The sequence below is a fragment of the Rhinichthys klamathensis genome, unplaced genomic scaffold, assembly GCF_029890125.1.
Source record: "Rhinichthys klamathensis goyatoka isolate OS25496 unplaced genomic scaffold, OSU_Roscu_1.1 h1tg000192l_1, whole genome shotgun sequence".
NCBI classification, from domain to species: domain Eukaryota; kingdom Metazoa; phylum Chordata; class Actinopteri; order Cypriniformes; family Leuciscidae; genus Rhinichthys; species Rhinichthys klamathensis.
Window position 1 is genome coordinate 4,565,001 of NW_026606718.1, and position 15,837 is coordinate 4,580,837.

The following is a 15,837-nucleotide window of genomic DNA, read 5'->3' on the forward strand; positions in this document are numbered from 1 at the left end:
GAAACATGTAGGGAGAAAACATAAACAAGGAAGTGATATCATAAAGAGAATGCCTGCAGACCCTCATGACTGTGTGTTCAGATCAATAAGTCTCTTGAAATATCAGATAAAACAAGATTAGTTCAGGTTAGAGCTGCACGATTATGGATACATTGAGAATCACAATCTTTTTGTTTCAAACAGAGATCACGATTTCCCCCACAATTCTGAATTGACAACTAAACAAAATAATATGTTCTGACAAGATGTTAATTGCTGCAGTATATTTAAAATGTTTTTAAAAAATCGGTTTGAATGAATGATTCAATGACTCACTCATATAAGCTGCATATCAATTCAGAGGTTGCTCCGATTGTGTCACCGCGGAGTGACGAAGGCTGTCCCTATTCGAAGGCTTCTAAAAAAAATGCGTCCTTCGTTTACCCTGAAATAAAGGATACAACAGATCCTTCGTGGCCTTGCCCTCCCCCAGAATTCATTGCGCGCCAGGATGTTGTTTTGAGAGAAATTGCAGAATTCGCCTTTGGCTAAGCCACACCCTAGAATGTAGATTGACCAATCACAGCGCAGCCAAGAACGAGCTCCCACAGAGGTCCGACACTTTTTCACAGCGCTCCATTGACTTTAACACAGGCGTCTCATATTTTTGGTCTCGGCAGGCTATTACCGTCGTAGTTTTATCAAAAATATGGTTAAACGTTGTGCCTGGGGCATTTGTTACACAGATACGCGTTTCCCAGAGAGGTTGGAGGGGGGTGTCCCTTCCCAAAGGGTGTTTTTTCCCTTCCCAAACCGAAGTCAAATCCTGACAAGTGTCGTCTAGCACACGCTGCTAATAAATACAACGTTATACTCGCGTAGTCCGTTTGCTTTGTAATAACGATTATAGAAGTGAATAGAGACCTACCCAGCTTTGCATGAACAGTGTTGCTCCTTGATATTGTTAGTCCCAGCCTCCGTCTCGATTAGTAGGATATCTGCGGTGGTTCATTTTTTGACTGTGACCGGTAGGCTTTTGCCTCTATTTGGATGCCTTGTTGTTCCTTGCGTTTCACCTGTATGTCGTGAATATAGCCTTCGAACGTATATTGCAGCCCCTTTTGCCTACTTCTATCGGACACTTTATTTGCTGCTTTATAAAAGTTTGATAAAATTTCAGCAGGAAGAGCTGTCACAGCATAAGCCATGTTGATACCAGAGCCCAGATGAAGTTTGTTTGTTGGACGTAGCAACAGTGACTAAGGGGGGCGGGGCTTAGCCAAAGGCGAATTACACTTTTAAACGTAAGTACTGGGTTTCAACGTGCTCAAATATTTAAAGGGTAACTAAACCCCTGGTCAGAGCCTGACTCCACCCACTGGCAATATTTGAAAAATGCTGGAAAAGTGGGCGGAGCCCAGCGGAGATAGAGGGGATGAACGGATACTCTATCCTGATCGTTTTCGACACTCGCAATTCCAACTCCTGACTCGCTACAGTGGTTTTGACGAAACAAGATGGTTTTTATACTGCCAAGGGCGTGGTAGCTCGTGCCAAGAGCGTGGTAAGCTGGAACCAGCTTACGTCACCTCCCACCGCTTACGTCACGAACTACCTCAAACATCCAATAGGAAAATTCAACTGCAGTAGCCAACGTTCAACCTGAAGAGGGCAGCACTCAGACGATTTTACACCATATATTGTAGAATTAAAACACTTTATACCCAAATGTCAAAAAAAGTTACTCGAATCAATGAACAGCACTAATAAAGCCCCATTCTTACAGATCATTAACTAAAAAAAGTTGGTTTAGTTATCCTTTAATGATACAAATTTAAAAACATTTTGTTTTAAAAGCGGTTCAAATGATGACATATCATCTTAATAAGTTGTTATATAGTTTATACTCTTTATTATATATAGAAATGGACCATGTTGAACATATTAAGACAGTTTGTGAACCCAGTTTAAAATAACTTATTTAAAGTCTAAAAAAGTCTAGCACAAAACATTACTGCCGCTCGTCAACGGCAGCTGTCCTGTACAATCGAATAATCCTCCGTAGGCTAGACTGTCCCATTAAACAATGTTCAGTCCGACCTTCGTGGCCTTTGAAGGATGCAGCCTCGGGACACAGCTAAGGTCTACACTTGTTTTATTGCTGGATGAATCAGCATTTCTAACGAATGTCTTGGATGAATGATTCAATGACTCACTCATAAAGACTTCACTTGTTTCATTACTGGGTAAATCAGCGTTTTTGAACGAATCTCTTAAATAAATGATTAATTTACAAATAATAAAATTTGTCGCTACCTACTGGTGTAACAATGTAAGTGATACATACATCGTTACTTTCAAAACGTGATTTGGTCTATTTTGATCACTATGGTAGACATCAGTGTTTAAATCTGAAATATAAACTTTTATCCCAGTACTTATGTGATAATGTTAAATATTCTAAGACAGAAATAATGATACTGTGTTGTTCGAAAGACTGTTTGTGAAGCTGTTTCATACTATACATGACAACTGCTCTCTCTGGGACAGCCGCAGTGCCTGAATGTTAGCTGAGATCGTACTTGTCAAACATTTTATAGATATACAGCCAAATCGTTGTCATTCACGAATAAGATCGCATGGGTGTTTGAATCAAGATTGTGATCTTTTCACAATTAATCATGCGACTCTGGTTCAGGTTGTAAAATGTCATGTGGCAACAACCACAGTCCTAGTTGTTGTAACCTCTCATCTATTAGACTGTGATCTTTCTCAAAACACATGCAAGCTAGTGCACTCATCTGACCCCGTCCCCTAGTCGTCCTCCACCATTGTTCTCCCACCACTACAAACACTACGGTTTGATTTGATCCTGCTCTATAAACACCACACCTGCAGTTGGTCTTCCTCAGGAAGAGGGTTTGTCTTGAAATGAGATTGATGAAACAAATTAAACGCCATATTTTTGGTGTAGTAAAACAATTGCCGTTTACGTTTGACATTATTCTAGATTCAGGATGAGGGTAGGTGTGTATCAAGCACCATCGCAGCTGGGGGCCGAGGTGGGGCACAGGAAGTACGTGCTTCCTGAGTGTAAGTGGCCGTCGTTTCAGTTTGTGCGCTCGTGCCGGTAGAACAGAGCCAGGAATAAACAAAACAGCCGCTCTACTAGTGTTGACTTAACCCTTTCTGTGCTTTGACCTCACAGTTATCCACATGATTCTGCACATCTCAAACTCCATATCAGTTTCTAAACAGTCTTGAGTTCACAGATCAATACACACTAGTCAGATTGTCTGACCCCTCTCAATTGTGGCTGTAATGATCTCTCTCTTCCCACAGCTATGCCATCACCGTCTGGTACTTCGATGCAAAAGAGCGGACTGAAGCTAAGGAGAAGTACAGACTGGGTGAGTGTCATATCTTTCAAAAGAAACTTGTGGCTTAGGCTGTTTTCTCACTTACTGTTTTCAGTAGGTTTGGTTGGTGGGAACACATTTTCTCACGGTGATACTAATGTTAAAAAGAGGAAGCATACTAACCAATCACAACCAATGGGTACAATGTGAAAGTGACCTGTGAGGGCAGGGAGAGAAATGAATACTTTTATTCAGTTCTTTTCAATTATATATATCATTATAAGAGATTTACAGGCAATTTAAAAGGTAAAACCTAATTAGGTAAAGGATTTTCAGCACAGCACAAGGGTTAGAGTATTGCTTTAGTTCTGTTATTTTAATTCACCTTCTGTCTCTCTCTGTCCTTCACAGCTGCAGGACAGAAAGGAGTTAAAGTGCCCGTCACACAGAGCAGCAAGACCTGAATGTCAGCCAGTCGAGTGAACACTCAAGTGTGTCCTGTTCATGTGTGTGGTGGCCCGTGCTTCTGCGCGATTGGACGTTTTCAAGAGGGGACGCAAAAAGCACAACAATCACGGCTCTTTCTGTGGCCTCAAACATCCAACAAGTTTGATTTGATTGGATGAACACGGGACACCACGGTGTCTCAAACTTGATGGTCACGGCACTGAAGGGCTGGCAGGAATGGCCGGTTTTCCCTCATCCCGAGGAAAGTTAACAACAGAAACATTACGAATGGACTTTAGCTACTAGTATTTTGTGTAATTACTGTATTAAATAAGATTTTCCATCTCTAAACTCAACCCTTGCTTTTCACGACACCACACCCCTGCGTGAAGTGAGATTTTCCAGTGGCCTTTGTCATATCTTGTTCAGTGAATGTGTATCCAGCTTAACACTGATATCTGACTTACGCCAGTGCTCAGCTAGATCATGAAAACTGACATAGAATACCCAACAATCATATTATACAGTACATGAATGCTTCAGTGAACAGAATCCCTTAAGATTGAGCCTGAGCCCTAGGAAACATTCAGGGTGAATTCACTCAGAATGAACAGCGTCCTCTGAAGGTGTCAATTTTCACGGCTGGCTTTGCTGCAATAATTATGCGAATCTGGTAGCAACCAAACATATTGTGCGGAAAGCTAATTTGAATGCTGCAGTTCCCCAGTTTTCAGGAGACTTTAGGGCCGTTCACGTAGTATGCGTTCTTGCGGTTTGTCTGCGCTGTTTTTTTAAATTGTCTTTGCTGTTGCATCACATCTCTGAGTTTTTATTTTTATTTCAATCCACGGGAGCCGCTTTTGTAAGATGCTGCATCAAGTTAAATGTAATTCAACTTTGATAAATGCATCCAGAACATGTTCTGTGTGAAGAGCCCCAACCTTCATTTCTAATGGTTTTCTGGGACTGTATTGTACTTTGGGATGTGCCGATATTAAAATTCTGGCCGATAATGATAAGCGAGAATTAACGTCTAAATATTATTTTATGTTATAGGCGATAACTGATAAATTGACAATATTAAAATTTGATATTTGATAAATATTTGATAACAGTTATACAATTTTTGTGTTTTTAAAGAAGTTTAAGTGTTGCAACAAATATAATTAAATGTAAAAGTACAGAAAATGAGCTGCACAAGTAAACATCTAATGTCGATAAATTAAATGCCGGAACCTGATATGACACCGATATATTGTACATTCCAAACTGTGACAATTGAAGAAAAAAAAATTGCATTACAAATTCCATCTATTTTGGATTACAGTTTTAACAATAAACTAATAAACTAAATGTGATGCATATTTGTCAGTCATACGTAAATGAAACCGGTAAGATTTCTGTAATAGTACTAATAAACTGAATGGGCTTTAAATAAACAATAACCAGGTTTACATATTTATCATCAATGAATCCAACTGATTTAAATCTCATATATTTTAACTAACTGAATGTTCCACAGCTAGCCATATTTTAACCATACTTTTTAACTGAATAAATTTAATTCTCACAATGAACAGATTATTGCTTATTCTAAGCATTTTGAGAACATGATTCTTAACATAAAATCCAATAATAATATATAATATTATAAAAATAAATAAAAATCGTACCTGCTTTTTAATATGCATAAATTTAAGTTTATTAGTTTGTTTTAAACGGATTGACATTTGATATAAATATTTTGCAGCATCGCTTCACTACTGAAATCCATTCATCTGAATCAGCTAAACATGCTCCGGACTGCTCTATCTCTGGATATATACCGGATTTTAATGCTCCTCATCCACATTTGATGAAATACTGCCTTTTAAATAATTTTTAAATAAAACTCAGTTCACCTGCTTTTCATAGATGGCAATAGTGTGCACGTTAAGTGCGCGGCCACATGGTACATATGAATCTGGCAAATTCTACAGCCTCATTTGCATAGAAAGACTGAATGTTTGCCTAGAAAATAATGACAAGGCCGTCGTTTTAATGTGCATGGCACAATGGCATACCAGCACACGTAGAACATGAATAAATTGGCCTATATGAGCAGCTAGCCTTGTGCTAAAGTAGCCTAGTGCAAGTGACGTTTCCAGCTTATAATACACAACCAATTAGCACCAACTCAATTTGCAATCTGCAGAATGTATGTTCTGTAACAAAAGGTCAAACAGGGTGCTGCTTGCGACCTTTTTTAATATATGTGAGCATTAGGCTAATCCTGCTGCATGCTATCTTGTCTTTAAGTGTCTTTCTCTAGAGATGCACTTAAAGTCCCCGTGAACCGGAAGTTGCGGACGACTTTTCTCCAGTGTTGTGACGTATTTCCGAGAGAAACGGAATACTAAATGAGGCAAAATGGTGGGCGTGGCTTTTTTTCCCAACTAGCACCTGATTGGATCTAGAAAAGTAGGTGTTTTCATTCAGCCTGTCTACTGTCAGTTGGAGGGGCGTGATTACGGATGTTAAGAAGACGCCCAAACCGTGAAACCTACGTCATCAGGCAAGGTCCTCCAACGCAGAGGGGAGGGGAAATTTCAGATTTTGACTAAAGATTACGAAGCCAAAAAATTTTTGTGTGTGGATTGACTTGCATGGATGAATTGTTCACCACAAAACGATCAATTTAGGCAAACAAAGTAAGTATGGTCAATTTTGAATTCATGGGGACTTTAACCTGAGATCTGACAATCTCCTTCCTGCCTCAGAGAGGCGCTGCACAACACAAGAGCTCAATATGAGGCTCTCCACAAGTGATGGCAACTGCACTTATCCACCTTATTCTTAGCGGGCCGTTGTAACTTAAAAGCATCTGAGCAGATGCATTCCAGTTATTTTACCTGTACATAAACAGTGTGTTATGCTGCTTGCTATTGCAAACGGTTACTCGTTATCATATGATTTTAATGTAGTATATGAAAATCATAAACACACTGGTTTGTAACGCTAATTATTTGACCATTTACAGCATTTTGTTATTCTTCCAGTTTCTTACATATAAGGGCAAATTAATCAGAAGTCTCCGCACATTCACAGAAAATAATAGCTTACATGCGCGTTGAAATATAAGGTGGATATGTGACCTGGAAAACACAAGCGCCTCATTCTATCAGGTGTCCACACATGCACTACTCTTGCCTTGTGCCTACATTTCCCAGAGGGCATTGCAAGTTGATCAGATGCTTATAAGAGGCTATGTTCAGAATGAAACACTAGCATACTGCACGGTGTACACTGTAGACTGCTTACTATTTATAAAACAGTATGCAAAGGCAACAGAGGGCTAAATGTTTTCAACAGTAGTATGTTAAACTAATTAGCTCATTATCATGTCAACAAGATAAAAATAAGGAAATATTTACAAAAAGGCATTTTTAATTCAGTTTGTAAAACAATGTCAAGTAAAATGTATATTAAATATGAATAAATATATATTTTGACATTTGTAAATGTATTAAAATGGACCTGATATGGCCCATTTCGTCACTCTGAAAACAGAAGGTCAAGTCAAGCACAAAGCATTGTGGGGGCAGTGGTCCGTCCAGTGTGTTTTGGTTGTATACTACACTACACATTTTGTCATTATTCCATGTAAACATTTGCATAGTATGCACAGTATACATACTATAGAAACAGTACAGTAGTGTGCTATTCTGAACATAGTCTCAGTCAGCACAGAGCAGCGGTTTATACTCTATAGAGGGAGTGTAGTTTTGTTCTGTGTTTGAGTGCCAGATAAGTAAAACGGTAAAGCACTTTATCATATGTGTGATGTTTGAATGAGAAGCTACAGAAAGAAAATGCTTTGTGCCGTGTAACAGTATGAAACTTAAATCAACTGAGAACAAAAAGATGTTCGCTTAACCTTTCTGAGTTTGCCAGTATTTAATTAAAATGTCAGATTTTGTACAGCTGACCACTGTGTTCTTTTTCTCTTTAAAATCGCTTTGGGAAAATACGTACACAATAATATATACACAAACTTACAACATAGCCTAGGCAAATAACTGAAATAAAATAAAAATAAAACTTAAAAATAAAGCTAGATGGAAATATATAAGATTCACAAAAGCACAACAAAATGACTAAAACCTAAACTAAAATAATACTGACTAAAGTACTATAAACTGACTATAACTTATATTTAAATTATATTAAAATTACACATTTAATTATGAGTATAATAATCTATTAGGGTCTAATAATCCTTAATAAATTATTATTATTATTAAAACTAACAACATTTATAGATATACAAATGTATTCTAATTTTTTTTTTTCTATTTCTAAATTATAAGCTCGGAAAACATTGATGACTGTCACGTGGTGATGTACGAGGACATTAAAAGTGGCTGATTTTCTGATTTAAAAAAGTGTTTGCATTACACTGAAAAGTTAAGTATTTTTTTACAAACTTACGTCACTGGGACACAATAATGGGATTGTTAACTGAGAAGGAGAATTTATTTTTGTCTCTATGTAAATACAGGAAGAAAAAAAAATCAATACATCCCAGTCTTTTGGATACACGTGTAACCTACTAATATTACTATTACTTGAACTTTTAACTTGCACACTGGCTTGATAACGCTGAGAAGCGATTGATGTCACGTTGATAAGTATCTGTGTTTTTAAAGAGGAACTGGCCCCAGATCAGTGTCATCTCAGCTGCAGGGGAGATATTAGTCCTGGAATGTGTCGACAAACAGGAAGTGTTTTTCCTTATCCGGCCCGGGCTCTGATTGAGTGGAAACCTCCTCCTGCTCATTCAATTTAATCATCTGCCCCTGTGTGTGAGTGTGTTCATCAATGCGGCCTTTGCTCTTGGATCTACCTCAGATTACTAGAGCGGTTCGTCTTTCTAGTGCTCAGACTGACCTCCAGCTAAACCAGGGCGGTCTGGGTTAACACATCTGGAGAGATAACAGCAACTCAAAGGAAAAAAAGATTAAACAAACACAGGGACACAATGAGGACATATGCCTCCAGACGAGATTAACTGAACATCTACCATTTTTCGAATCGTTTTATTATTATAATTAGGTTACACTTTATTTTCAGGTGACGTAGTACTTAAATAAGTACTGAGTAATATTAATGAACTACTTACTGTACTGTACTTACTATAGAGATACAATTAGGGTTTGGTTAATTACTTGTAATTATGCATAATTTATTGTTATTTGTTATTTATTGTTATTTCTATAAGTACATGTAGTAACGGAACTACGTCACCTTAAAATAAAGTGTTACCTATAATTATTTTACATACAATTTTTTGTTAATAAGTTTTTTTTTTTTTTTAAATGATGACCTTATATAATATACTTTTGGTTTTTGCTGGCTATTTGCTTATATATTATTTTCACATGTCTAGTCATTATAACCTAATAGAGTTCAATATACAATTAAATATATATTATAAACAATGTAATTTATTATAATAATATAACACTTTTTAATGCATAATGACATAAGTAATACAGCAGTTATGGCACATAGACTGTATACCATTCAAAAGTATGGGGTCGGTACGATTTTTGAAACAAGTATTATACAGTAATATTGTGAATTAAATATTATTAAAATTTTTAAATAACTTTTTTATTGATGAATATGTTATGAAATGTGAAAAGTAATTTATTCCTGTGATGTAAAGCTAACTTTTAGGCATCATTACTCCAGTCTTCAGAGTCACATGATCCTTCAGAAATCATTCTAATATGATGATTTGCTGCTCAAGAAACATTGTTGAAAATTATTGTGCTGCTTCATATATTTGTGGATTTTTTTCCCAGGATTATCTGATGAATAGAAAGATCAAAACTAAAATCACTTTTAAAATAGAACATAATACATGTCTTTTCTGACACTTTTGATCAATTTAATGTGCCCTTGCTGAATAAAGTGAAAAAAATTTGATGATCCAAACATTTCAAACTTTTATGTTATTAATGTTACATTTATTAACCATTTAAAGGTAGTTCACCCAAAAATCATCATTTACTCACCCTCAAGTTGTTCCAAACTTGTAAAAATAAATAAATAAATAAATAATTCAGCTGAACACAAAGGAAGATATTTTGAAGAATGTGTGTGTTCAGCAGAACATAGACATTTTTACAGGTTTGGAACATTTTTGGGTGAACTATCCCTTTAATGACTGTACAACAATAACTGAGAAAAGCCCTCAAATGAAGAAAATGCAAAGTATACATTACTGAGGAAGATGAAGCATTGAATGCCTTTAGAAGTCAATCTACTTTGCAATTGAGTTTTAGCACTCAGATCATTGTTTAAATGTCGGTCCGTGTGCACATGCACACTTAATGAACATATTAAATTGCCAGCCATAATAAAACATGCCTTGACAAGAAAAAGTCTGCAGTCTTCATGAGGAACAGCATCATAGCGTGACAACGCGAGCTTAGTTACTGTTTATATCAAAGGCGGCCCTTTCCTTAAGGCATTCTTCACACACGTCCATACAAATACACACACCGTCCCGTCTTTCCTCTGACCCCCTCCTTCCTCTCTGCGCTCCTCACGCTATATGACCATCAGGTTGTTGAGGCGTGGCGACGCACGATCCCAGAGGATCACATCAAGACAAAAGGCCTCTGCGCTGGGAGAGAGGAGGCCGGAAGAGGCCACTCAAACACAAGCATACATGTGCTATAAACAACAGCAGCACACACTTTAAATGACTTTATACACTTACACTTACTATCAAATCAGGACAATACAGTGGCCTCGCTTAGAAAGTATTTTGAATTTTAAAAAGCGTTTTGCCACAACTAAACTTACGTAGTTTCTACCAGCTAGTTATACCATCTTAAGGTGGTCAAACAGGTATTGTGTGGTTGATTGGTTAACTATAGCTAATAAAACACCAACAGGAAAAGACCAACAGGAAACTAGCTACCAAGTTGCTATCAGTGTAAAAATAAAATGCTGACTTACATATTTAAGTGCAATTAGCTTGGATGTTTAAGTCATTTCAACTTAAATTACATTAAACCGACTAAAATGAAAAGTAAAGCAGTGTCAAAACATATGTTGTCATAACTTATTGATCATCATTTTTTACATTATACAACCTGGATTCTCCAATTTTATACATATTTTAAGTGTGACTTATGTAAGCAAAACATTTTGCAAGACTTTGTTTGCTAGTTATTTGCAAAAATCTCTTAAGTTTCCACCAAAATATAGAGATGCTGGGTAGTAACGGATTATATGTAATCTAATCAGATTCCAAAAATTATTTATTTGTAATGAAATTATATTCATTTTTTTAAATCAGAACACAGTAACATTTTTACTGATTACATGATTACTTATTATTAACAATATGACAGTAAATTAGTCAGAATTTACTGATTCACTAATTCTTCTTTTTCATCTTTTAAATGGTAATTTCTTAAACAGCCTATTGCTTTTTTATGTTCAGAGAGTCTTACAGTTTTGTGTAAGTACACAAGTTAAAGGCTACACAGCATACAAAATAAAACTTGTTTGTGCTTTACTTTGATTGTTTTTATTTTAAGATTTTACTTATGATTTAATTAATTATCACCTTTTCATCAAATCACGAACCTCCTGCCGTTCCTTCACAAACCCCAGTTAGGGAAACTGGTGTAATGTATTGTTTAATGCACTTAATTTTGTGGATGACAAATGTTTAACATATTTTTTCTCTCTCTTTGTTTTATCCCATTTCCATCTATGTGATAAACAAGTTAAGGCTAAAAGTAAGGTCAAAAGTAGTCTAAAAGTAATCAAAAAGTAGTCAGATTATATTACTTAAAATGTGTACGGTAATGATTACTTTACTAACTACAGTTTTCACCATGTAATTTGTATTTAGTAATGGATTACAATTTGTAAGTAATCTACCAAGCACTGTAGCCTATATATATATATATATATATATATATATATATATATATAGGCTACAGTGCTTGGTGTATGTATATATATATATATATATGCCATTTTGGACAACTTTGAGTTTGTTACTGGTCAAAATACCATGGAAGCGCATTTCCGCCACATAAGAAAAAATCATGCTTTGGTAAATCATAATTATGAGATAAAAAGGGGAAACTATGATAAATAAATAAAAAAGTCATACTTATGACATGAAGAACAGCACAAGATTTGTTGTGTTTTGCCGCCATCTTGTGGACACAACATCAACTGCATCTTCCTACGATTTTACCTTTAAAACCCCTTAAAAATATACATTTTAAAATATAGTACTGCGTAACAAAGAGATGTAACTAAACGAATCAGGGACATTAAATACGAACTCATTATAATACATAAATAACATCATATGACGAGGAAGTAATGATAGATGGCGCCACTGAATTCCACGCGCACTCCTGCGAGCACGAGGCTTGAGTCTTTACACACACTCACCGGCAGTGTCAGAGTTCAGAGGTTGCGTAAAGGTCGTGTTTTGGGTTTTCCCAGTCCATTGTAAACGATGGCTTCCATAAGTTGGTTAACGTGCAAGCGGTTGTCCCGTCTTGTGTGCCCGTTCTCGCAGGTCGCGCGGCGGCCGCTGCTTCAGTACGCGTGGACTCCAGCGCGCGCGCTTCACCGGGGGAGCGCGCGCCGTGCGATGGAGAAACCCCCGCTGAACAGAACACGAGCAGTGGAGCAACAGCAACAGTACATCATCACTGAACTAGATAAAGCCGACGCGCTGGTAAACACTAACACTCACTCACTCCTCCTGATGCTCTCACTTTAGACGTTTAATTTATATATTACTAATTACGAAAAGTACTGGTGGTACTCTGGTACACTAGAAGTAGTATACAATGATGTTATTAATGCACCATTTTATTCACATGCTAATCCAAAGAATATGGTTCTACAATGGTACTCGTACAAAATCGTGTTATTAAACATGGTGTCGTGTCCAAAAACCATGGCATTACCTTGGTTTAATGTTACATTATAATACCATATTTTATAAAATGTCTTATTTTTATTGGCATAAATACCGAATGATCTGTGTATAAACTCTTATATTACTTTATTTTATTTTCTAGATGCTGCGGAAGTCTCATGAAACAGGTGAGATCATCTGTCCAAATTAGGCCCATTGACAGAAAATAATCCATTTACTCACCCTCATGATTTTACTAAATATGACTGTTCTCTTCTGTGCGACTTTTTAGTAGAATAGTTTGGCTATTATTAATGTTGAACTGTACTATTAGTGCACTCGGGACTGCTAAGCTCCAAAATAACAAAAAGTGTGAATAAAGTCTGCATTATACTTGATCTTCTGAAGTTGCCTGATAACTTGTTGTGATGGACAAGTTCTTTTCAATGTCATTTTACGTCCTATTTGCGAACAAATCATTATTTAGAGTCAGGTCTTTTTCTAATTAATTGCTTGATCCATTTCATAAAACCATGATGTTCAACTCACTGATTCAATGATCAAGAAAAAGATAAAAAGTTCATCAGTGAATAACATGTTAAAATTTGGTATTTTCTCACACAAAGCTCTAGTGCAATTTATTCCAAGTCTTCTGAAGTCATTTAGACTTCTTATACTTGTATGGTATTTTTTTGCATCCTTTTTTGAAGCGTGAGGTTTTCAATTCATTGTAATTTCATGGAAAACAGCAGCAAGCAGATTATTTATATTTTTCATTTTGCGTTGAATGGAAGACACAGACAGACATACGGTTTTGGAATGACATGAGGGTGAGTAAATGATGCAAGAACGTTCATTTTTTGGGTAAACTATTCCTTTACCAACCAAAATTTGTGCTGTTGTTATAAAGTGCAACAGTGCCTGACCACTTTTTCAGAGACCTTGGTTCTGGAAGTGTTTTTCCCATAGGGATTAAAAAAAAAAGTCTTCCTTACTTTCCCTACAAGGACATAACATTACATACTTTTATTTGAAGCAATATATATATATATATATGTTTATTGCAAAATATGCATATGCGAAGAATTAAGTTTTTACTTCTGGAACCTGACTGTTGCACTCTCTAATTCTCTAATTAGTGGAGATTTCTCTGCAGAATCATGGGTAATATAGCTTTTTACCAGGACTTCCGTAGTTAAAAGATTGCGAATTGCGATCTCGATTCAAACACCCATGCGATCTGACAATTAATGTTCCTGTGTCAAAACCACACCGGAACATCAGATCTGTGTTGGCGCTGCCAGAGAGAGCAGTTATCATGTTTAGGTGTGAAAAAGCTTCAGAAACAGTCTTTTCAACAACACCGTATCATTATTATGACAGAAGTACCGGGATAAAAGTTTATAATTCAGATATATACACTGATGTAAATAATCAAAATCAAAATAGAGCTAGTCACCTTTTGAAAGTAACTTGATGCTTCAAATAACGATTGTATTGATTACATGTTTTGCGAGTAAGTGGCGACAGACTGTTGTGTTTCTTGTCAGTGAATCAGTCATTCAAGAGATTCATTCAAAAACACTGATTCATCCTGTAATGAATCAAGTCTTTACGAGTGAGTCGTTGGAACATTTATTCAAACCGATTTTTATTCAAGTAAATAAAATAATTTCATTCAAATAAATGAAACGTTTTTAAATAGACTACAGCAATTAATATTATGTCAGAACCCCAGTAAATTACATGTTATTTTGTTTAGTTGTCTATTTGAAAAAAATAAAAAATTGGTGATTCTCATTTTGTCCAGAATCGTGCAGCTCTATAATGCGGGCTGATGGTTTCAACAAAAGCATATACCATTGAAAATAACAACCTCATAGCTCACAGTAGATCTGTCTTTAACATTTAGGGAGTTATCGTTAAAAATCTGTTGTTCTGTTGAGAAAAAAAAAATGAATGGGAGATTTTTACTTCTAGAACCTGAATGTTTGACTCTATACAAAAGTGTTGAATGAATGTTTTAGATATTTAGGCATCTAGGCAGATAAGCAATTTTATTCATTTACTTTTTGCAGGATTTCTGTCCTGGTTCCGGAATGGTCTCCTGTCAACAGGGATCGGCGTTATTGCGTTTGTACAGAGTGATGTGGGCCGAGAGGCTGGATATGGTACTACATCTCTTTCTTCTCAGTCCCTCTGTTTTGTTGTGTTTATGCATGCTCTCAGTCTTTCCCCTCTCTGTTTGTGTGCGAGTGTGAGTAACATCTTGTCTGACTCAGACCTAAATCCTTTTCCTGTTCTGAAAGGTTTGTCCCTTTTGTCCCGCAGCGTTCTTCATCCTGGGCGGAGTGTGTGTGTCGTTCGGTGGAGCGTCATACGTGGTCAGTCTTCTGACTCTGAGGAGGATCATGCTCCTCTCTCTGCCCGCTGTGCTGCTCCACACGGCTGTGGTGTCCAGCGCTGCCCTCTTCTGGCTGTGTGCCGTATCGCTCTACATCGGCCGCCTGGAGGTGGAGATCATTCACGACGAGGATGAGGAAGAGGAAGAGCACGGGGGAGATGAAGGCGTGGAGTGCTCCGAGTGCAGAGCCCGGAGCGAGAGACGAGGTCCTGAAGAAAAAGGCAAAGACAAGTGAGATGAGAGGAGACTTTGAGTTGAAATGCCTTTTACACTGACCCAGAGCCAGAGTTCTGTATTCATAAACTGCTTTAAGACAAAAGGCAACACTGGGTTCAGGTCGGTGTGGAGTCGTGGCTTCGACCAACGTTATTGACCCACTGCTTACAAAGGGACATAAATTCACATTTTTCCTCTGTAATATTTTTGTTGGTTATGAGTGCTGGAACATTAAAATAAAAGTTAATTTCTTAACTAGCACTTACCGGACAACTAGTTCAGCATCTTGGTTGTTCAACTGTAATAAATCGGCATCTTCACTATATTATATAGTGATGTAATTTAGAAATAAAAGTTCTGATATTTGTTTGGTAACACTTTACAATAAGGTTTGATTTTCTAGCATTAGTTAATGCATTAAGCGACTGATGATAACTATACAGCATTCGTTTATAAATATTCTATTGTTCTTTTTG

The 15,837-nt window shown here is 36.7% G+C and overlaps 2 protein-coding genes across 2 annotated transcripts in view; both read left to right on the top strand.

Annotated features, from left to right (window-relative positions):
• The window catches only part of egln2 (egl-9 family hypoxia-inducible factor 2), a 24,473-nt gene extending 20,506 nt beyond the window's left edge, over window positions 1-3,967 (top strand). The window contains exons 5-6 of the mRNA XM_056262506.1: window positions 3,322-3,389; window positions 3,750-3,967. Coding sequence (XP_056118481.1) covers window positions 3,322-3,389; window positions 3,750-3,802 — 121 coding nt within the window. The 3' untranslated portion in view covers window positions 3,803-3,967. The remainder of the gene's footprint in view (window positions 1-3,321; window positions 3,390-3,749) is intronic.
• An 8,289-nt stretch (window positions 3,968-12,256) lies between these two features.
• Window positions 12,257-15,689, top strand: tmem160 (transmembrane protein 160). Its single transcript, XM_056262539.1, has 4 exons — window positions 12,257-12,555; window positions 12,905-12,929; window positions 14,820-14,912; window positions 15,073-15,689. Exons 1-4 carry the CDS (start codon window positions 12,331-12,333, stop codon window positions 15,378-15,380), a joined length of 651 nt encoding a protein of 216 aa, XP_056118514.1. The 5' UTR covers window positions 12,257-12,330; the 3' UTR covers window positions 15,381-15,689.
• The last annotated feature ends 148 nt before the right edge of the window (window positions 15,690-15,837 follow it).

Excerpts from the sequence above, each read along its gene's own strand:
- tmem160 (XM_056262539.1), top strand. The coding sequence starts at position 12,331 with ATGGCTTCCATAAGTTGGTTAACGTGCAAGCGGTTGTCCCGTCTTGTG. Across the intron at positions 12,556-12,904 it reads TAGATAAAGCCGACGCGCTG|ATGCTGCGGAAGTCTCATGA; the intron begins GTAAACACTAAC and ends TTTATTTTCTAG. Across the intron at positions 12,930-14,819 it reads GCGGAAGTCTCATGAAACAG|GATTTCTGTCCTGGTTCCGG; the intron begins GTGAGATCATCT and ends TACTTTTTGCAG.